Raw genomic sequence first — 22,269 nt, forward strand, 5'->3', positions numbered from 1 at the left:
TGCAAGAGAAATTGCCCAAAGGCTATTGATCAATCAAGGGCCAACTGGTCAGATTTTTCTGATAATTGTGAAAACGATGCCCCAAATAATAACTCTTCCAAAGTTTCAGCAAGAAGTTTTTAAAAGCTGAGGCTAAAAAATGTGTGTCTTCATTGAGACTTGGAAAAACCAGCAGGTAAGCCAATTGCTGACAATTCTATTAGTTTATTACTTAATTGACATTTCTCCACACTGAAGACAGAGGGCTTGGAACCTGTCCTTGAAACAGCAAACCATCTTATGAAGAATCAAAAATATTTTTGACTTCTCCTATGAACTATATTTCAATAACATCAGGTTAGATATAAAGTATATTAGTATTATTTAATGCTTATGAAATAAAGTCATTCCCTCTGATAGCTAAGATTTCTTCTGTTGACAATTTTTCTTTCAAATACAATTAGGCATGTAGGAAATTATCAAAAATACTTGCCATTAGAAAAATTATCTTAATTCTTGTTAACCCTTGACCTCTTCTTATAAATTGGTAGGTTGAAGAGGCATGCATTTTACCAGTGTTGATTTTGATCGAGTGTACTGGCCATTTACAATATCCATTTAAAATGTTCAAATAGTTTGCAAATGTGCATACTACAAAATATTATTGTTTCAAGAGTAGAGGTCACGTTTAATACACCTTACATGATTCATCTGTACATTTACAGAGGTTTAAAGCACACAAAATTGTGCAGATAATGTACCGAAGTCTAAACTTTTACATACACTCAGTTGCATACGTAGCAACAAGATACATTAAGTTCTGAACAAATAACCAATGATCAGCCAAATCACTATGTACACATGAGGCAGGAAGCAGTTAAACACTGCCTAATAGAATGTCAAAAAATTACTTTTTCTATGAAACAGCCCTCCCCCACTACACACACACACACACACACACACACACACACACACTCATATACACTTCTTTTTTCTATCACAACCATTAAACTGATGCTTGTGGCCACGTAGATGGGATATCCCCAAACATCTGGTTGGTCACAGGGCAAGAAGTAACACAGCAACTCAGACAGACTTGAGAGAAAAATTTGCCAGATTTGGTTTTTATAAATCAGCTACCAGTTACTGTGAAAGCATATTCAGATTTTCATGTCGTGGACTGAAGGAAGAGGACCAAAGGGCATTAACTAATAGCTTGATAACATTTGCCACTAAGTTAAATATTGGCTTTTGCTAAAATAAAAAAAAAATGTGTATATCTGGAGGGGAAGGACCCTGGGGTGATATTTAAAACAACCACAACAAACCTCCTACATCCTTTATCAAAATAGAATATTTTCACAATAGACTGTGAAACCTATTTGATGGTTAAACAAAACCAACTGTCTTTTTGAATAACTATTTTACAAATTCATTAATAATGGAAATAGAAGAAATAATTGAAAAAACCCACAAATATAACCACTGGGTACAGATGTGGTGGAAAAACCAGAGACCCGAAATATGGCAAAATCAGTGCTTCATAAACAGTCAATGGATTTTTCTAAAAATACTTTTTGCTAATGGCAAAGTTCAACACCTCAGAAAAACTCTGAATTAGGATCTTAGAATAAGTTTCCAAACTGCGCAACATAGTTTCAAATACACTACCCTTGTTGTTTGTAAGGCCTTGTTGAAGTTTAGCTTAACAGTCATAAGCCATGTGTTTGAACATCTTATGAGAGGGGGCCGGCAAAGAAACAAGTTTTTCCCTTGTTCACTCTACTACCTATGAAGAGGTATCATTGCTTTCCAAACAGCTCCCTTAAATTTTTCCTTAAAGGTATGACCAGGAGGAAAAAAAAAAAAAAGTTTCAGGTTTGCGTCACTGAATCATCTGGGAAAATATTTAGACTTGTTAAAGTGATGATGTAGCCCTTTCAATTCTCTGAGAGTGTTCTCTTGTTAATTGATAACTACCCTCTCTGATTGGTATGTTACAATTCAATAAACAAACATACCAAGAGATGCACACCCCGGCTGTAGCTCTGCTACAGACAAACTGGAGAGAACCGTCAGGTAATGGCATCATCTTTCCAACAGTATCAGTTTTAAGAAGCCAGTGACTTCTGTGTGCTGTTGACATAACTAGGGAACTTGAGTCCACTGCAGACCCCTTAGCAGCTTGAGTTGATAGTTCTCCAAGAGAAAGTGAGTACGGCTTGGGTGGAGTGTGAGGAGCGGGCGGGGGGGGGGGGGGTGGGCAAGGGGTTGGGATTTTCTAGTATGCCTCTTTGTCTAAAGTTGCTGTCTTCAAGGGAAGAGGTGAGCAGTCCCCAGAGTGTACCTTTGTGTGGCAGGATAACAATAAATGAGAGGCCAGTCCTCTTTCCCACTTGTCTGGCATGATCTCCTGGCAAGGATAGGGTGGGTGCTTGCCAGGTGGCTCCCAGACAAGGTCTTTTTAGGGAGTACAACAAGGCTTCAGTCATTGCTTTTCATAAAGTGCTTTGGGATCCTTCAGGAATGGGGGCTGGAGGAACATTATTACTAACTGGCTTCAACTTTCAAACCAAATGGAACCATTCTATCCAGTGTAATTATTGCTTTGAGCATTAGTGAATGTTCTTAAAATGGAATGGGTCTCATCTTTAAGTACCCACTTCTTAAAATACCCACTCCCTAGAGTAAATGTTTTTAATTACTGTCTCCCAGTTCCCCTCACCAATTAAGAGGATGTGACAGCCTTGTAAATGGTTGCCAAGCATATACATTGGAGACTTGCATTTTCCAGGCTGTCTTCCCTTCTCAATAGCCAGCAAGAGTGAAATCAATGATCTCTAGCCCAACATGCCCTATGTCAGCCTGGCTGAGGAGACAGGCTTTTGCCTTTTCTAAAACATCAAAGGGAAGATGTACAGTGAGGATGGCTACACTCCTATCAGATTGTGAGCTCCTTGTGGCCTGGGAGTATGTTTCATACTTTGTTCTTTTGTTCTCTGTGGGACTTAGAATAGAGACAGGGACATGTGAGAGGGCCCTGGTCGATAACTTTTGAGCGTTTTCACAAATGATGAGAGCTGGATAACACAAGTGAGAGTTAAGCATGGTAGAAAAATTATGGAAAAGAAGACCCGGGACAGGAATATTTCCTCCAGAGGCTCCCAGTCTGGACTTAAAAAAAAAAAAAAAAAAAAAAGACAAAAAGTTCATCATATCCAAAGCATAACAAAGCCATCAAGATAAAATAAAACAAATAAGCAAACAAAAAACTCCTCAGATGTTGTAAAGTGTCTGTAATGAGTGGCCTGGACAAATGAATAAAGTATTGTGAATTAGAGAACATAGTTGTCCCTCACAGGAATCTAGAACAGGCTCACAAGATGTTGCAAAGTGGAGGTACAAGTGAAGGAAACCTGCTTGAACAAATGGCTAATTACTGAGGATATAATATCCACTTCTGTATAGGAATATTGCTAGGAAGATGCATTTTCAAGTGGACTATGCCCATTGAAATTGAATGTGCATTATTCATTTCATGGGAATGCATCTCTTTTCTTCATAGAAGGTAAAAAAATAAACCATGTTCCCAATATCAGTTAGTGGGTTTGGATTTAATGCAATTTTACTTCATGAGTCATTATTTGGTCCAATGTGCCAGAATCTGAGGGTCCAGAAGGGTGGGTTGGTCTCTGCTTTTGCTGCCTGCTGAATGCCTCCCATCTAATTCACAGTCACAAATTTTGTTTCATGCCACCAGACAGGTCATGATCAGAGAATCACTTGGTTTCTTAGTTTTGGCAATTCCAGCATTCAACATATATAATCTTGTCCTATAATTAGAAATAAATAGAAATTGAGTGCAGGTGACTGTCATTCTTGTTATTAAAGGGGAGTCATGTGGTATGTAATTTTAAGTGACATTTCTCTAAATTTGCCTTTTAAGTAACTTAGCTTAGATGCCTGTTATGTGAAATTTGTATTTCCTGGCAACAAGGAGCTCTGTGATAATGGAAATCTGTTAGGTAAAGGTTGAGAAAAGGGGTTGAATTTGGAATTAAAAGAGATAATCTACAAATTCGGTAAGTAGTCTACAGTCGATCAAAAGTTGACTTTTGATAGGTGTGTACCAATTCCCAATGGGCCAACCTACTATAAAGGGAATGGTTCCAGGTTTTGACCCTAACTCTGAGACTAAAGTGGCTCTGTGACCTTGAGCAAGTCACTTAACCTCTCTCGGCTTTAATTGACTCATCTGTAAACAAACGCAAGCACTTAGACTAATTTTATGGTCCTTTCTAACTCTAATACTCCATATACATAGAGTTCACTCAGAACAGAAGAAAACTGCATTTTAAAATCCTTGCAGGCATAGAAAAGAAGCCACAGTGATTCTGCTCAAGATTCTCTGCGGTGGGGGGGTGGGGGGATGGGGGGTGGTGGTTCACTGAGTATAAAATCTCTTAAAAAAATAAAGATTGAGCTCTGGGCTTTAGTTTTCTAATGACCATAGGCCATGGGCCAAATCTGTACCTTTCCACCAGGGTAATTATTTATGTTTAAATCAAATGTTTTAAAAATGGAAGGGATCGGAATAACATTGTGAACAGGGGACTTTGTATGAACTCCCATGAGGAGGAATGGTAGAACTGTGAGGACAGGGGTAGGGCCCATAAAGAGCAATATTTAACCAAAATGCCTGTGAAGCAGAAAAGGACCATTTAGAATATCAGTAAACTGAATGAGTCTTGGCTCCAGGAAATGAGAGAAGGCTCATGCCTTTTTGGAATATGCAGTGTGATTTCTCTTTGATTTGGGTTTCTCATTTGTGAGAAAGGCAGGTGGGAGGCATTGAGACCAAAACACTTTTTTCAGGTGTCTCTAAGCAGTTTTGGAACCATTGACAGGGACTTCTGTCCCTGAGGATTTTCCCTGAGGCCAATGGGCCAGCTGATCTCAGAGCAAAGTGGACTTTGGAAGGGGTGAACTGAAAAGGGGAAGCCAGCAACCCAAGCCCTGGGCAATCTGTCCCATGACCTGTGATGTAGGGGTGAGTAAATGTGCCAGTGTGTCTGTAAGGACTTCATCAGCTGCCTGGCCATATCTGAAGGGCACTTTCTCATTCAATGACAATTCCATCACCTAAGAATCTAAGCAGATCCACTATCATTTTCAGAGACAAAGCCCCATGGACTTACTTATCTTAGGATTGTAGAAAAAAATGCATTTTTGCCCATCTTTCTCTCCCACTCTCTGTCTTGTCTTTAACTGAGGCTTTCACTTAATTCAGCTATCTCCTTGCACCCTGAATAATACAAGGACCATTTTCATGCTTGAACGGGAACTGAGTGTGCAGGAAGTCCTGCTTCCTGCCCTGTTTTACCTTTGCAAGACAAAGCTAGAAGCAAAGCATCCTCTACTTTTGCTTCTGGTGATTTCCACACAGCACTAAATGAAGAAAAGATCTGTTTTAGGCCTACCATCAGTGCTGATGGATAAATTTGATTTGGTGACCAACTGAGAACCATGCACTTTGGAATGACTTGGTTTAGCTGACTGGGAACCCAGGTCAAGTCCACTTGACTTTGTGCCCTGAAGACACAACCTGGGCTTCTTTCCCTTAAACTCTTCTGAAGGTTTAGAACGGAAGGAAAAACCATGTTAATCTTATTTTCATCTCTAGAACTCCTCCCCATCAGTCACAAATTCAAGAAAGAGCCCTAAACCCAAAGGTCAGATTACAGAGCCGGCTGCAGAACTGAGGGTGGCTCTTTAGGCTGCCCTACTTCAGCCATGGGTGCCCCTAAATAGTCCAGGACTCCATGTTGACACAAAAGTTCTTGTGTGCCCTGAACCGGGAACAACACTGGCAACTCTCACTTCCACCTAACTCTATCCAAAAAAAAAAAAAGGGACTTGAACCTGTAACCTTTGGAATTTTAACATTTCAAACCATTTGAAAAGGGTTGGGGACACAGTGGGGGCCGGGCTGGAGGGAGAGTGATGGAGAATGCAGGGATTTGCTGTGGATCAGGACAGCCAGTTGCAGGACTCCCTAAAGCATGCTGCTGAGTATTTCTGACACGGGGGAGGTGGTGGGGCCTTCGGGGCTCATCTCCGGGCCGGTGGGGCTGGGTAGGGCCGAGTGGCCCCCGGGGGGCGGGCTCAAGGCAGCCCAGGGCTTTGCGTCCACCAGGGCCGCGCGGTAGGGCTCCACGTAGATGCGACGTACCGCAGGCCTCGCATCCTGAAGGCTGCTCTTCCCCTCCTCAGGGAGGCTTGCGGCGTGGGCCAGAACCAGGCCCCGGGACCCAACGGGGGCAGGTCCCAGCCGCTCGGCCTCCGCGGGCTCCTGGGTCAGGGCGCAGGCCCGAGACACGTGCTGCGTGTAAACGCCGTCGGAGAGCGAGAGCGATTGCGTCTCGCTGTGCATGCGCAGCCAGCGGTGGTGGCGGCTGAAGCCGCCGTAGTGCTGGTGCTTAGCCGGCTTCCGCTTTCCCAGGAAGCCCAGCGGCGGCCTGGCGCTCGGCGCCATCTTGGCGTGGTTCTTGGGAGTGAAGCCGGTGAGGGTCAGGCTGTGGAGGACTTCGGCGCACGAGTGGTCGGGATCCGGCCCCGGGGGCCGGCCTTGGGGGTCCTGGCCCGATCCCAGAGGACTCTTCATGTCGTGCACCTGCAGAACGTCGGGGGCGCTGCCACTTAGGCCGCTGAGAGCCTGCTGGGCGATATCCTGTGATGACGGGTAGACCAGGTCCAGGTCTCGGGGGCTCAGGGCATCACTGGAGTCGTAGTCGCTGTCAGTGGGGAGGAAGACTTCTGAGCAGCCTTCTTCATCAGAGCAGGGCTGTGACTCTACAGAGCCAGAGACCCAGGTTAGAAAAGAGAGAGAAACTCTTAGCCGGGGCCTGCTTCTTGGGCATAGTATCCATGTGGTTGAGCCCTCCCCACCCCTGTGCCTAGAAGGGTCCTGTGCTTTGTTAACGGTCTGCCTCTTGAAGGTAGCAATCATTTTTGAACAAGGGACCCCACGCTTTGGTTTTGCACAGGGCTCTATAAATTATGTAATGAGCCCTGTGCTTAGCTTAAGGGAAAGGGAGAGGAACTCGGGACAGGTCCAACCTGGACAGCGGCAGAGGGGAACGTGCCCTTATTCTCCCTGTACGCTTTTATTATTTGCTGGGCTTGTACAGCAAATACAATGAAATTTATTGTACAGAGGATGAAACAGTTTAAAAAAATGCATGCTACTCATTTATTCATTTCCTATCCTTATTTCAGAGATGAGCTTTGCATTCGATAAAGTAGCAGGAACTTAAAAGGGGGAGGGAAGAAGAGGTGGAACTATGGGGATTGAAGTCTGGGAAACAGTTTCAGATCTTAGCTGTCCTCCACCTACTTGTTCTGTGATCTTGGGAAGGTTACTTAACTTCTTTGAGGTTCAGTTTCTTTATCTGTAAAATGGGAATGATAATAGAACTTCTTACCTAGGATGACTAAGGTATAAATCAATTATGTTTATAAATATTTACCTAGTTATCAGGTGTTTAAAAATGAAAAAAAAAAAGGCCAAAGAAAAAACAAAAACAGAAGTAAAATGACAGGCAGAAATAAGCCTCAAAGTGCATACTATAGTGACCATAAATGAGCCACAACTTTAATTCTAAAGATATTTATCATTTAATGCACTCATTATTTATATCTATCCCCCCCCCCCCCCAATCAGATGGTATGTTACTGTGGAGCAAGGATGTCTTAAAAATGCTTTGAATTCCCACAGAACTCATCCCAACATAGGTAGTTGGTACATACATGCTAATTTAAAAACATGCAAGTTCTCTTAAAAACAAAAACTGCTAATCTACAAATCAGGCAATCTCAATAAAAAAAAAAATCTCTGTAGGATTTTTGAAAGGAATTTAGTAAACTGATGTTTAAAGTCACCTGGAAGAGAAAATTTATGAGAACAGCCAGCTTTTTTTTTTAAGTTTATTTATTTTGAGAGACAGAGAGAGAGTGAGCGAGCTTGTGAGTGCTCACGGGAATGGTATAGGGGCAGAGAGAGGGAGAGAGAGAATCTTGATCCCATGAATTGTGAGATCATGACCTGAGATGAAATCAAGAGTTGGAGGCCTAACTGACTGAGCCACTCAGGTGCCCCCCACCCTTTTTAAAAGATACAATAGAGAGGAGCCTGATTTCTGATTTACCAGATATCAAAAAATACTACGGAGTTTTGACAACTAAAACTTTGTAGTATTGGTGTACAAATGGGCAGATGGATTTATAGAACAGAAAAGTAAAGTCCAGAAATAGTTTTAATTCTGTGTGATAATTTAACATATGGTAAAGATAATATTCCAAAGTAAGGGAGTAGATAGATAGATCTTCAGGATATAGTGTTATCCCTTTAGTAAAATAATTAGAGAAAATCCTACCTTATAGCATATATAAAAATAAATTTCATGCAGCTTAGATGTAACAGGCAAACCCTTCAAGTAATAGAAGACAATATGTTTGTAATTTTGCAGTGGCAGGGTCTTTGTAAGCAAGACAAAATCCCAGAAGTCAGAGAATTGGCTGCTAAATTTGACTACATCAGAGTTTAATACTTTGTAAAACAAATGATACTATAAACAAAGTAAAACAGTAAGGGATAGATTGGAAGAAAACTGTGATAATATGTATAACAAAAGATTAATAACCAGAATATATAAAGAACTTCTCTAAATCCATAAGACCATCCAGATGGGCAGATGATAACCAGTCCTTCAAAGAATAATTAATACAAATGGTCAATAAACATAATAAAGATGTTCAACCTAGATAGACTATCATTACTAACTAGGTGGTAGTTAGGGAAATGCAGGTGGAAACAACAAGGCATGTTTTTGCCTATCAGATTTGCTAAAAATGAAAAGAGGGATACTCTCATGTGTTGTTGATGTGTGGGAAGTCAGGGATGCTCATATAGTGATGGGGGATCAACTAGTACCGTTCTGCCAATAGCATTTTTAAGTAGACGATATTAAAAATGTGCATATCATTTGTCCCAGCAAGTTCTTTTTTAGATATCTATGTTTGAGAAATTGTCACTGTGTATACACGGAGGCATTTACAAGCTGTTTACTGCAGTGGGATTTGTAATAGTGAAAACAAGAAACAATCCTGTGGCTGAGACTGCTGTGAGGGAAGACTTAGAGGCACCAAAGTATTAGGAAAAGAAAAATCACTTAAGAAAAATAGCTTACTTGCAAAGTTCTGTGAGGGAGTCCAACTTCAGGACTGGCTTGCTGATTAAAAAATACAACAGGTATTTAAAGTAAAAACCCACAGGAATACAAGGTTATAGTTACTTTGTTCATGGTGGGAAATCGGACATGGTTATCATAAGAATATTGCAGACTCCAGGGAAAAATTTTGTTTTGTAAGGGAATTAGTAATTTACACAAATAGGATTAAAGCTTCTTCTATTTTAGGAAGTAGAACCAGATGTAATCCTTTTCTTTTCTTTCTTCTTTCTTGGCTTGTTTGTTTATTTCAAGGTCAGGTTGTGAAGTGCTTCATTTTCTTTTCTTTCTCTTTTTCCTGACTATGGAAGATGATGTGTGTGCTTACTCATTGGCAGGGCAAGATTTCAGTTTTTCTCTCTAACTGCTGGCTGCTACCCAATATCTATTATCCTTTTTTGGTTACAAATCTTAAATTTCCTTTGAGACAGCAATGCACTCATGTGAAAGACTGAATTTTTCAGCTTCCCTTTCAGCTAGGTATGGCCATATAACTAAGTTCTGGCCAGTGATGTAGAACTGAAAGTGTTGTGTGAAACTTCTGGAAGTCTGCATAAAGGGAGCTGGCTTAGCTCTGAGGTAGGCCCCCTTTTTTTTTTCTCTTTCCTTTCAGTTGCCTGTAACAAGATGTTGGCTAGGCTCATAAGGCAACCTTGGGAAAAAAAGCCATATGCTAGTGTGGTGGAGGTGAAAAATGGAGCATGGAGTCTGAAGACCATGGAGTCCACATACCAACAATGAATTGTCTACGTGCGGGCTTCTTTCACACGAGAGAAATAAAGTATCTTGTGTTTATGACACTCCTTTTGGATTTTCCGTAACATGGATCCAAACTTAATTCTAACTGATGCATACTAAATGTCTACTATCAGGAGAATAGGTTAAAACTTGGGGCACATCTGTATAGTGGAATATTATCCAGAAGCTACAAAGAATGAGATCAATCCGTATACTGTTCTTAAATAATGTCTACCAAAAAGGACTCCCTTTTCTACTTTTCTGGGTTCTACTCATCTGTTCAAGGTTTCCCTCAAAAATAGCCTTCTTTAAGAAGCATTCCTCAACTGCCCCAGAAAAGATTGCTGCCTTCTCTGCACTTCTCTAACATTTCTTGCTTTTATTGTCCTTTGGCACTTAGCCTGTATAGACTTGTATTATTAGTTGTCTTTTTTAATGCAAATATAACATCCTGGATTCCTGGTTAAATCAGAGCCCTCTTAGGGCAAATATATTTAATTCGTCCATTCATTCAACAATGAAGATTCTGTTTTGCTTGAGCTCCTGCTATAACAGAAACAGTGTGCTTGGTGCCAGAGTGAATATGAAATTAATAAGAAATGATCTGTCTCCAGGGAGTTTACTGTTGTAATGGAAGTATAGGGCATATATGCATCTATGAGACTGGTAGAACATACATTTTATAAGAGAAGTTTAGCAAATATGATGCAGGTTTATAGGAAAGAGATCACATTTCAGTGGGACAGGATTGATAAAATACTCCATCATCTTTTATTTATTTTTTCCTTCATGTAAATGAGATAACTGTTTGTTCATTTATTTATTTAGGGGGACGGAGGGAGGGAGGGAGCAGAGAGAGGGAGAGAGAGAATTTCAAGCAGGGTCCATGCTCAGCAAGGAGCCCGACATGGGGCTCGATCTCATGACAGTGAGATAATGACCTGAGCTGATACCAAAAGTCAGATGCTCAACAAATAAGCCACTGAGGCACCCCATAAATTAATTTATTTCTTCATCCTCTTTGAAAAAGTGGTTTAGGCAGCTATTAATAATAAATATGCAAATGATGAGAGGATTAGAAACCAGAGAAGAAGAGGAAACAGTACAAGTAGTCTTATTTGACTGTGATATGGGAACAGGAGGAATTTGGGAAAAGTGAGGCTACAAAAGTAAGATGCCAGCAGTTGCACTCTTGGGAATTTATCTTAGGAAAATTAAGACTATTTTCATGCAGGACTGTGTATGTGAATGTTCATAGCAATTTTATTTGTATTATCCCTAAACTGGAAGCTACCCACATGTCCTTAAGTGAATGAATTGTTAAATAAACTGTGGTACATCCATTCTACAGAATACTACTTATCAATAAAAATAAAGAATTCAATTTATGTAACATTCATGAAATGATTATAGAGCTGGAGAATAGATAGTAGTAGCCAGGGGTAGGGATGGGGGGATGAGTAAGGGGGAACAGAAGGAGTTTTGTGGTGATGGTACAGTTGAATATTTTGGTTATGGTAGTGATTACCCAAGTACACATGTGATACAAGAGCTATACAAGGGAGCCTGAGTGCTTGTGTGCATCTGCATGCACATGGTTACACACATGCATGCACAAATGTGTATACATAACTAGTGAAATCTGGATAAGCTGTATGGATTGTACCAGCTTCTTGGTTTTGATATTGTACAAGAGCTGTGTAAGTTGATGATGTTGGAGAAGTTGGGGGAAGGGTACATGGGAATTCCTGTACATTTCTTTGCAACCTACTGTTTCTCTATTTCAAAATAAATGGCCAAAAGAGAGAATTTAATTTTTTAAAAGGTAGGGTGGAGCCAGATGTGAGTAGTAAATCTTAGATAAGGATTGTACCTAATTTTGTACTCAGTGAGTAAGCTATTGAAGAATTTTGTACTCAATGAGTAGCTATTGAAGAATTTTGAAGAAGTAATTGACAAGAGGTGTGATTTAGGATAATTATGTAGCAGGTTGGATATAAGAGGAATTGGATGGAGAGGAAACAGACAGCAGGGAGGCCAATGAGAAGGCTGTGGTCCAAGCTATGTTTCTTTTAAATATTTATCTTTTTCAGGTTGAGGGGCTGTGTAAGAGTGGTGGTTATGTGGAGGAAAATAGAAATCCAGGAAAATTATTCAAAGATGTTTGCCAGGCATGTATTTTGTGCTAGGCAGATATGGTATCTGCTTTTACACAGTGCATAGAGAAAGGATTAAATAAGTAAAAAAAAAAAAAAAAAACCCACATAAGATTAATTTCAGATAGTGCAAAGTTCTGTGAAGAAAATGAAACTGGGTTTCAGCTAGAGAGTGACTTGGGAGGAAGGTTCTTTTGCTAACGTAGCTAAGGGAGGAATCCCTGTAGAAAAGGGAGTCTAGATAAGATGTTAATGATTGGAAGGAACCAGCTATGTGAAAGGTTGAGGAAAAAGTGCTCCAGACAACTTGGAGAGGCAAGTGTAAAGGCCCTGCAGTGACTAGCAGGTTTCAAGGCTTAGTGTCTGAATGATAGTATCAGCATTAAACCAGAGGAGTTAAATTGCATCAGGGTTAGGCAGTAGATTTGGGTTGGGTTGGGCAGTAGAAGAGATGGTAAATTTAATTTGGGACAGATTAAGCTTGAGAGGTTGGCCAAGATATCCCTGGAGGAGATGGGATGGAAGCCTGATGGGTTGCAAGGTTGGGGGAAGATGTTTGTGGATAGAGGAGGAACCACTGGAGAGGGAACTGTTAAAGATAGAAGAACGGTAGGTTAACAGACATAACAAGGAGTGGTCACTTGTGAGCACCAGTGCTGGCATTGGTTTTTGGTGAAAAAGTTGGAAGGACATGAGGTAGGGAAGAAGATAGATATAAAGAGATTTTCAAGTTAAAAGGAGTGAATTGGATAACGGCTTGGGCTGAACGGCTTTAATAATCTTAAAACAAGTTTTAGAGAGCACTTTTTCTCATCCTTTGTGAGAAAAATTGGGTACCGCCAGGAATAGGGTCTCAGGACTATCAGCTATTTTTGATGATGACAGCAACAGGTGCCATCGTTGTGATGAAGAAGAGAGGTTAACTGAAGATTTGAAACTGGGCTGGAAATAAGATCCAAAGAATTGACTTTAGTTGAACTTCCTTCTCTATCTGGTCAGTATTGTCTACTCAGCTGTCCACATGTATTCATTTGTGTCTACAATAGTAATGACATTTTCTTAGTGCTTACTGTGGGCCAGCCATTATGCTAAGTATTCTAGGTGCTTTATCCTATTTAATGCTTATAACAATTCTAATTTTGCAGATAAGAATACATCCTAAAGCTTAGGCTTATTAAATTTTCTAATTCATGTACAGTTGGTAAGTAGCAGGATAGAAACTCGCCTGCAGATTTGTCTCCAAAGGCCTGCCATGCTCCTATGCACTTTAGCATTTTTTTTTTTAACGTTTATTTTTGAGACAGAGAGAGGGAGCGCCTGGGCAAGGGGCAGACAGAGAAGGGGACAGAGGATCGAAAGTGGGCTCTGTGCTGACACTTAACCAACTGAGCCACTCAGGTGCCCCCACTGTAGCATTTTCATGGCTTTCCACGGAAGCTTCCTGAGGGCCGGGACCTCGTTACCTAATCTACTTTGTGTGGGACGCACACTGAGTTACATTAATTCAACTTTTAGTAAGAGCTTCTTGATATTGCTGCTGTTAGAGAAACATGTTAAGTTTTATATTAGTTTCCTGGGGCTGCTACAGCAAATCACCACACACTGGGTGGCTTAAAACAACAGAAATTTATTCTCTCACAGCCCTGGAAGCCAGAAGTCTGAAATCAAGGTGTCATTTGTGCTGTACTCCCTCCCTCTGGAGGCTCTAGGGAAGAGTGCTTTCTTGCCATTTCCAGCTGTTGGTGTTCTTTGTGGGGCATCACTCCCATATCTACTTCTGTCTTCATATAGACTCTCTTCTGTCTCTTGTAAGGACATTTGTCATGGGATTTAGGGCCCACCCTGATAATCCAGGATGATCTCAAGATCCTTAATTACATCTGTACCCAGACCCTTTTTCCAAATAAGGTCACATTCACAGGTTATGGGGGTTCGGACACGAACATAATCATTTTAGGGCCACCATTAAATCCACCAGAAGTCTGATAGTAAATATGACTGTAACTATAAGCAATTGCTGAGGAGTTTGTGGCACTTTCTTTCCCTTTCCAGCCCACAGTCAGGTAAAACACTCTGCAAGAGCAGTTTATACTTTGACCTCTCAGCATACAAATAGTGAACATTTATTGTTTGCAGGGGACTAAGGAGTATATGAAGGTGTGCTTCAAAGGTCTGACCTTCTAATTTTCAATGGGGAATCATATTTTAAGACTCCCAGGAAGAGCCTGTGCTGATTTCTTCAGGTAAAGTTAGTTGCTCCGTTCTCTTGGCTCTTATGGCATTTTATTTATATCTCTGTTACTGCATTTATCAAGGTTTATTATAAACTATTCATTTACATGTTTATCTCCATTATTGAACTATGAACTCCAGAAGGCATACACTATATCTTAATTTATTTCTGCTCAGTAAATGTTGAAGGAGTCAGGCAGTGAAGGAATGGACCAAAGAAGGAGTCAAGCAAAGGGGCATGCAGAATCTTCTGTATTTTCTAGATCATCTAATCTTAGCATTGACATTTGAGCAGGCCATGAGGATCTCCTAACGAGGCTGCAACTTAATTATCATTGTATTATTCGCTTCTTGTGCTATTTCTGTTGCATACAAAGCTTTCAGTAAAATAAGTTATGTTGAGTTGATTGAAACTAAAATAAATATTGAAATCTGGGAGCATAAAGAATTGTGAGATTTGATTGCCTCTTAAAAACAATACTGAAAGCAGCCTGGAAAGAGCTAATTTACGTAATCTGCCATAGAAATTCCTGAAAACAGTCACCTAAATTATTTTGTTTCATATTTGGTGATGCTTGACTTAAGGGTCAGCCTAGTTGTAGCAGAAAGAACAGCTGTCTTAAAATCCGACAAACCTGGGCTGAAGTCCTATCTTGCTCCTTGACTGTGTATCTGATCTTGAGCAAATCACTTAGCCCCTCTGAACCTTTCTTCCTCTACAGCATGGTGGTATTATATTGCGTATCTTCACAGGTGCCAGGATGATTAAGTTAGATTGTTAGAAATACTTTAAGTGCCTTCCTACCCTTAAATACTGAGAAAATAACTAGAAAACGTTATCAAGAGGTGACTCATTAAAATATAGACCAGTAATCAGATAAACTTCAAGACTTTGCTGTGAGAATGCTGTTGATAATAAAGGAGAACAATAATCTCTTGTATGGTGTCTTGTGTTGGTGGTGATCTAGTTCAGTACTGTATTTCCTGACCTAGATTTAGCAGTGAATTTGTAAATGATATAACTAACTTCTTTACCATAGCTCCTAGGAGCAAGAGACATAGGCGATAAATTAAAAGAAGAGCTAGTTGTAACTGTCATAACCCAAGGGGAGGGAAAAAAGGCTTGGGTATGGAGTGGTAAATATTATCTTGTCGTTTCATGGACCCACAGTTGGGAAACACTGTTCTAGTAGGAATCTAAATATTTGACTTCCATGGTGGTTGTATTATTTATTATAAGACTTAGTGGAACCTATTGCTTAGAGTGGGATACCCCTCCCAGAACAAGCTGGGAAAATCTCCAGGATGCCAGCCAGGGCACTGAGGAGAGTTTCCAGGGACTTAGGCCACTGCCACTCCCTCCCTTCCTGGAAAAGAATGCAAAGTGCAGCTTCCATCCCCAGATCCAGGCCATATGCTCCATTAAGCATTGTAGGCACCTTGCCCAGTTGTTATTTTAATAAACCTGGTTGTGCTCCTCAATTTCCCTTACAGGGCCCACTGGGCAGGCTAGCATTGGTAGAACCTTGTGTTTCCCCTCTGACTGACCCAGGAGCTGTTTGATGAAAGTTCTGCCCATAGTATTAGTGCTGGCTTAGGAAGCTTGGCCTTTTTGCCATTGTAATGGGTGTTGCAATTCCTGGTCTCTGTGGCTCAGGCCAACAACAGCAGAGTAGAGTTGATGTGGATTTTGAGGGCGTTATGTAGAGATGACATTTCAGGAAAGAATAATTGATTTAAAGCTATTGCCTTTCTCTTAAAGGCAGGGGGCATGGCAGGACAGAAAGAAAGGAATAATAAGCAATATTTGCCCTAAAATCTATCTTCACATTTTTAATGTATCAGTGTCCAAAGTTGTACTTTTTTGTGTGCTTCATTGAATGTGTTTCCACTGTGTTTGAGTAGAATTTAAATAATTTATAAATGAAGAATTTAAATAAATGGGGAGAACCTCGGGGATTTGTTCACCTTCTAATTTACCAAGAGAAATAACATCTTCAGATTCCTGCTGATTTTCTGAACTGTTTAGTTTATACTGTAATGATCTTAAAATCATCTGGAAAAAGGTTACCAGATTGGAAGATCAGAATAATCTTCAAATGCATCTGAAGGAAACAACACCCCCCTCCCCTCTGTTGCCTCACCCATGTGTCACTAGGAGAAATAGCAGTATCGGAAAAAAAAATTGCTGCTGCCTGTGACCACTGTACCCACAGAAAAGGAGTGGGAGAGAAAATACACATGTGATGGACCAAATCATTCCACCCCCTGCCATGAGTTGCCTTTCTTAGGAGCCAACTTTCCCCCTTGGGTCCTTGGGAGATGCTTAATTTTAATTGACTCGGAGGAGTTCTACTTTGTGTTTGAAAACCACACAGAAATGGGAAGTTAAAGAGTTCCACTCCCCCCCCCCCCCCCCCCCCGCACACAGATATACACAAACAAATCCAAGGTGCTCCACAGCCTTAAAACAGAATCTTGGGTTGGCAGGTTTGTGATAGGCTCTGTATTTCCAGCCAGCTCCTCAGAAGTTAGGTGAACCCTACCCACGCAGAACGGAATTGTATTGCAAAGTTTGCTCTCTGAGCAACCCACTGGAGATGTTTCTCTAAATTGGATTTTTTCCTCTTTGTAAATGGTTTCCAAATAAAAGTAGCCACACTAGTGCAGAGGCTAGAGTATGTAGGAGCAGATTTCATTGCTCTGAAATGCTTTTGCTTTTGTGAGGGGATCTGACCACTAAATGCTTCTCCAAGCTCTCAACTGTTTGCTTGTCACTGGGTTCCATTTTTCATTTGCTTCCCTCCACGTCTTTGTGTTTCACAGCCCATGGAATCTTGGCTTCAGAGAAATAAATGGACCCAAGAGAGAGTTATATTTTAAGGAACAGAATGATGATCACTCACATTTTAGATTAATAATAAAATCCAAATGTAATTGGCCAGATCCTCCCAGTAGAGAGTGCGTGTAACCTGTCATCTGGCCAATATGAGAGTTTGGCACTTCTGTGGCACAGGAGAGGCCACCCTCATACAGCCAAGGGGGACCTTCTTAGGACCCCATGGCCAAGAGAAGATGAAACTCTGGGAAAGTTGTGTGAGCAGAGGGCAGGTAAGGGCTATGAAGGTGGAAGTAGAATGGAAGAGCTGTTTGCAGATTTATGTAAATTGTCGGACAGCAGAGGGAATATCTATCCTGCCTTTTAAAAATGCGCTTTCAACCCCAGACCTCTCTAGCTACTGCCCTCCCTCACTCTTCTCTTCAACAGCCAAGATTTTGAAGAGTGTATCCTTACTGGTCCCATTCCTTTACCTCCCATTTACTTCCTGATCTACTTCTGTTCAGTTTATATCTCCTTCCTTTCACAAACTGCTATCTCCAGATTACGGATGACTCCCTTGTTGAAAATAAAATAGACGACCCCAATAGAAGCTTTTCAGTTTTATTTAAGCTCTCACTATTGTTTGACATGCTTTAATTTCTGTGACACTACTCTCTGGGTTTTTGTTGTTGTTGTTGTTTTATCTTCTTCTGATGGGTTCTTCCTGCTTTAAAAAGTCTTGCTGTTCTTTCCACGGGGATCCTTTCAGACTCTCCTCTCCATACTCTAACTACTCTGTCTAGGGAATCCCAAGCATTTTTGTAGCTACATCATTCGTATGTCAACAATTCTTAAATCCATGTTATTAGTCCACTTCTCTTTCCTGAGCTCCAGATCCCATAATCCTTTTCTATTGCATGTTTCTTTTTGTGTGGAATGTCCTGAAACTAACTCAGATTCAACATGCCCAACTACCCAAGCTTGTTTCTCGTAACTTTTTTTTTTTCGTAAATGGCATCATGATATCCAGAGACATTCAAGCCAGAAAACTTGGTATCCCTCTGTTGCTAGCTTTATAATTGATCTCCTTGATTCCAATATTGTCCCACTATGGTCTCTTCGTACAAAAGCCAGATTTGATTTTAAATAGTAATTCAGACCACATCAATCCTTGCTTAAAAGTTTCCAGTGGCTTTCCATCACAAGTGGAATAAAATCCAAACTTCTTATCTTGCCCCTGCCTGGTCTGGCCCCTGCCTTTTTCTCTACCTTCTCTCTCACCAGTAGCCCCTTTATTTGTTCTGCTCCAGTGACTTTGGCTTTCTTTCATCCCTGACCCACTTCAGGGCCTATTGCTGTTTTATTGCCTGGAATATTCCAACTCCAGATCTTTGCATTACTGGCTCCTTTTTCTGTGGTTGCTTCAAATGTAATCTTCACAGATAGGTCTCTGTTGATCATCTTAGTGAATTCAACACTCTCCATTCTCCCTGCTCATCTCCCCCGCTCATCTTGCTTCCTGTTTTGCATTATATATTGGAAGTTTTTCACTTTCTGAAATTATCTTGTTTGTTCACGTTTTCATTACCATTTTTTTCTAGAATGTAGGCTCTGTGGAAGTGGAAACTTTACTTTATCACTATATCCCTCCCTGTTACCTCAAGAAGTACTGGAAGTACAAGAAGTACCTGAAGTTATTGGTGGATAACCAATAAGTATTTTTTTAATGAGAAAATAAAAAGGCTAAACAATGTTCTTGGATCCTGAGTTCAGCCAGACTGCGCACAGTTCCCTGAACTACAATACAGCTGCATACTCTGCTTCCTTTGCCCATAAGTGCTCTCCTCTTTCCTCTTTTTTGGCTCAACTCCTGCTTATCCTTCAGTATTTTGTCACCCCATCTCCCCTCCAGGAAGGTCTCTTTGATCTTACGGTTTATGGTTAACACATCCGATAGACTTCACAGCACCCTATACATTTCCTCATCATAGCATATATGCAGTTACCATGAAATTTTGTTAATGTATCTGTCTCCCCCACTAAACTAGCTTATGGCAGGGATGGCATTTTATTTGTATGTCCAGCTAAGTGGAAATCTACAAAACTCACTTGAGGAAATCTAACAGAGTTCTTTAAAAAATTATTGGGTAAATCATAGAATCCTTTGGGAATGTAAATTAGCTGTCTCTCAAGTTCTTCATTTGCCAAGTTTTGATTTTTAGGACACTGACGTTTTTAAAATATAGGAGCATACATAAGCTTACTTATAGAAAAGGTTTACATCCCCACTAAAGTTTTCTATAATAAGAGTAATAACATCAAATGTGATACCTACAATTTATTGTCTGGGATTTGAATCCAGGTCTCTGATTTCTTAGCCCAAGCTGTTTCAGCTACACCATGCTGCCCCCTATGGGACAAGCCCATATTTCAGAACTGTTTGTTAAAAATGTTAATTCTTGTTGTTGTAAAGCTTACAGAATTGGGAGCTTTTATAAGCTATAGAATCAAGAAAGATACTTTGCCATTATTTTAATTGACTAGAAAGTGGCACTAGTCTCAACATATCCTAAGAATTATATTGCCTTTGATTAGTATGCTTTCTATTTATAAGCCAGAGGTATTTCGTAGAACTCTCTGTTAACCCAGCCATGTTTTGTTCTTAGCATTTCCTTGTAAACTCCAAACTCCATTCCTAAGAGTAGAGGTGATGTGCCAGGCGTCTCATACAGCCTGCCTGAAAGTTGTCTCCTGCTTGTTTTATCCATGATGAGGCCAACCTACTTATTTGGCTTCAGGGTCAGGATGTTTTATTTTTTATTTCTTTTTATTAAAAAAATTTTTTTTGTTTATTTTTGAGAGAGAAAGAGACAGAGCGCAAGCAGGGGATGGGCAGAGAGACACAGAATCTGAAGCAGGCTCCAGGCTCTGAGCTGTCAACACAGAGCCCGACGCAGGGCCTGAACACAGGAACCATGAGATCATGACCTGAGCTGAAGTTGGACGCTTAACCGACTGAGCCACCCAGGCGCCCCAGGGGTCAGGATTCTATTTATCCAAGATTTCTTTCTTTCCCATCTTCCACCCCAGGACACTGGTGCTATGCTGGGTGAGTTCGCCCTGAACTTTTCTCCAGGCTGGGACCTACGTCCTGCCTCTTTATTGTCCAGTGTCTATTTACTAGAGGCTGGGCCTTATCTCCTTCCTTACTTGGTTTTGGTCAGATTCCCTTGGCTGACTTGGTCCACACTTGGCACCATATCAGTCCCCGTTCTGCATTTCTGAAGCCCTATCCCTGCTCTGTGTCCTTTTATATCCGGGAAACTCAGGCTAGAACTGGACTAAAGCTTCTCCACTGCTGGATGGACTTAATCTCAGGTTATTGCCCTAGTTTCCTATCCCTCCACTGTTCTGATTTTGATCCCTCTCTGCTTTTAGACTCTTACCACTATATAGTGTTTCCTCCTGCTTACTGAGACCAATGCCTCACCATAAAAGAGCCTCATTAGTGGAGATAGGACCAAGAGTCTGGTGACTGAAATATGGGTCTTTAGATCTCATTGCTTACCACTCACAGCCTTTCTTCTGTGCATCTCTGGGGATGGGGATGGGGATGCAAGACAGTCGATATGTGAGGATGTAGAGTTGATCTTCTTGAGGTTCTGCCCATCTGAGGGGTCTATCAGCTTCGTGACGGGTAAGCCACAAACTGGCTGTTTGTATCTTGCATACTGTAGAGCATCCATGATCCATCTCATTTCACGCCAAACTTCATCTATTTGCTTTGGAATGAAATTATAAAAGACTTTAAGTTTGTCAAACAGGTTTGAAAAAAGAGTAAGTTTCCCTGAGAATCCAAGATGATACATTTTCCACAGTACTGGTTTTGAGTAAAATATTTTCAACGTAGGTTTGCTAAGCCAGAAAATCCTGTTCTTTATCATCTCTTGTGCCTTGCATATTTTTACCTGACAGGCTATATCATCTGGTGCAAGTCGTGGAAGATCTGAATTCCAGCTGGGACCCCCGCTTTTAGCTCTGTAATAACCTTTGGCAAGTCACTAGGCCTCTTTCAGCCTCTGTTGCCTTATTTGTGAATGTAGACAAAACCTTTTACATATCTTTTTTATATCTCATAGGACTGCTATGATGATTGGGTGAAATGATGAATTTGTAAGTGCTTTGTACTGCAGAGTGCATTTCTCACACATATGAAGTGTTATTAATTCTCAGCTTAAGATGAAATATTCCTCATTAGGGTATTGTGAGGAAGGGATATGATAAAGTCTAAATTTCAGAATATTTGAAGAAAGAAATGCAATTTTAGTTCTTCTATACGAAATAGAAAAGCACAGCATTACTGGAATATTTTGCTAAGCAGAGATTCTTGGATCTATTTTAATAGAAAAGAAATAACTTTATATATTAAACTTATTACTTCCGTACATATAAAATAAGTGCTTCTGAAGTACAAAACAGTTTAAATAGCTTATTCCTAAGTAGTTAAAATATCCTTACATTTTTAGGGTAGTCCATTCTATGTTGTTACCATTTTGGTTTCAGGGTTATCAGAAAATTACCAAAGTAATTTCAACAATATTTTCATTATAGAGTACAATTGTCATTTTTCTGAAGCATATTAGTGTAAATAAAAGTCTGCCTCTGTGGATGACAGTCTCCCAGATCTTAATAGACACTGGCCATAAACTTGCTGGTTATTCTGACTTTCCAAGGAGGGGATGTTAGTTATACATTTTTTTCATGGGACCCTGGAGCTTGTGATAGGCTTTGTGTCTAATTTCACTTGGGTGCCTTTGGCAAGCCATTAACTTCTGGACCATTTACTGAACTGTAAAAAGAGGAGGTTGGACTAGATGATGCCTAAGGTCCCTTTTAGCTCTGACACTTTGTGATTTATTTTTGACGGGCATTTGGAAAATTGGTGGCACTCAACTTCCAGGTAGAAGATGTTAATTGTATGAATACTGCAAGGTTAAGGGCTGATTATAGAAGTTTTAAAGATTAATTTGTACTTTAGAATAGTCTTTAAGAATAT

General features: G+C 40.5%; 1 protein-coding gene across 1 annotated transcript in view; it reads right to left on the bottom strand.

Annotated features, from left to right (window-relative positions):
* Nucleotides 1-6,034: 6,034 nt before the first annotated feature.
* Nucleotides 6,035-22,269, bottom strand: part of ANKFN1 (ankyrin repeat and fibronectin type III domain containing 1) — a 297,332-nt gene continuing 281,097 nt past the window's right edge. Inside the window, exons 19-20 of the mRNA XM_042966568.1 lie at nt 20,782-20,995; nt 6,035-6,831 (exon numbers count right to left, since the gene is read on the bottom strand). Of these exons, the coding sequence (XP_042822502.1) occupies nt 6,035-6,831; nt 20,782-20,995 (1,011 nt within the window). The remainder of the gene's footprint in view (nt 6,832-20,781; nt 20,996-22,269) is intronic.

The sequence above is a fragment of the Panthera tigris genome, chromosome E1 (genome assembly GCF_018350195.1).
Source record: "Panthera tigris isolate Pti1 chromosome E1, P.tigris_Pti1_mat1.1, whole genome shotgun sequence".
NCBI classification, from domain to species: domain Eukaryota; kingdom Metazoa; phylum Chordata; class Mammalia; order Carnivora; family Felidae; genus Panthera; species Panthera tigris.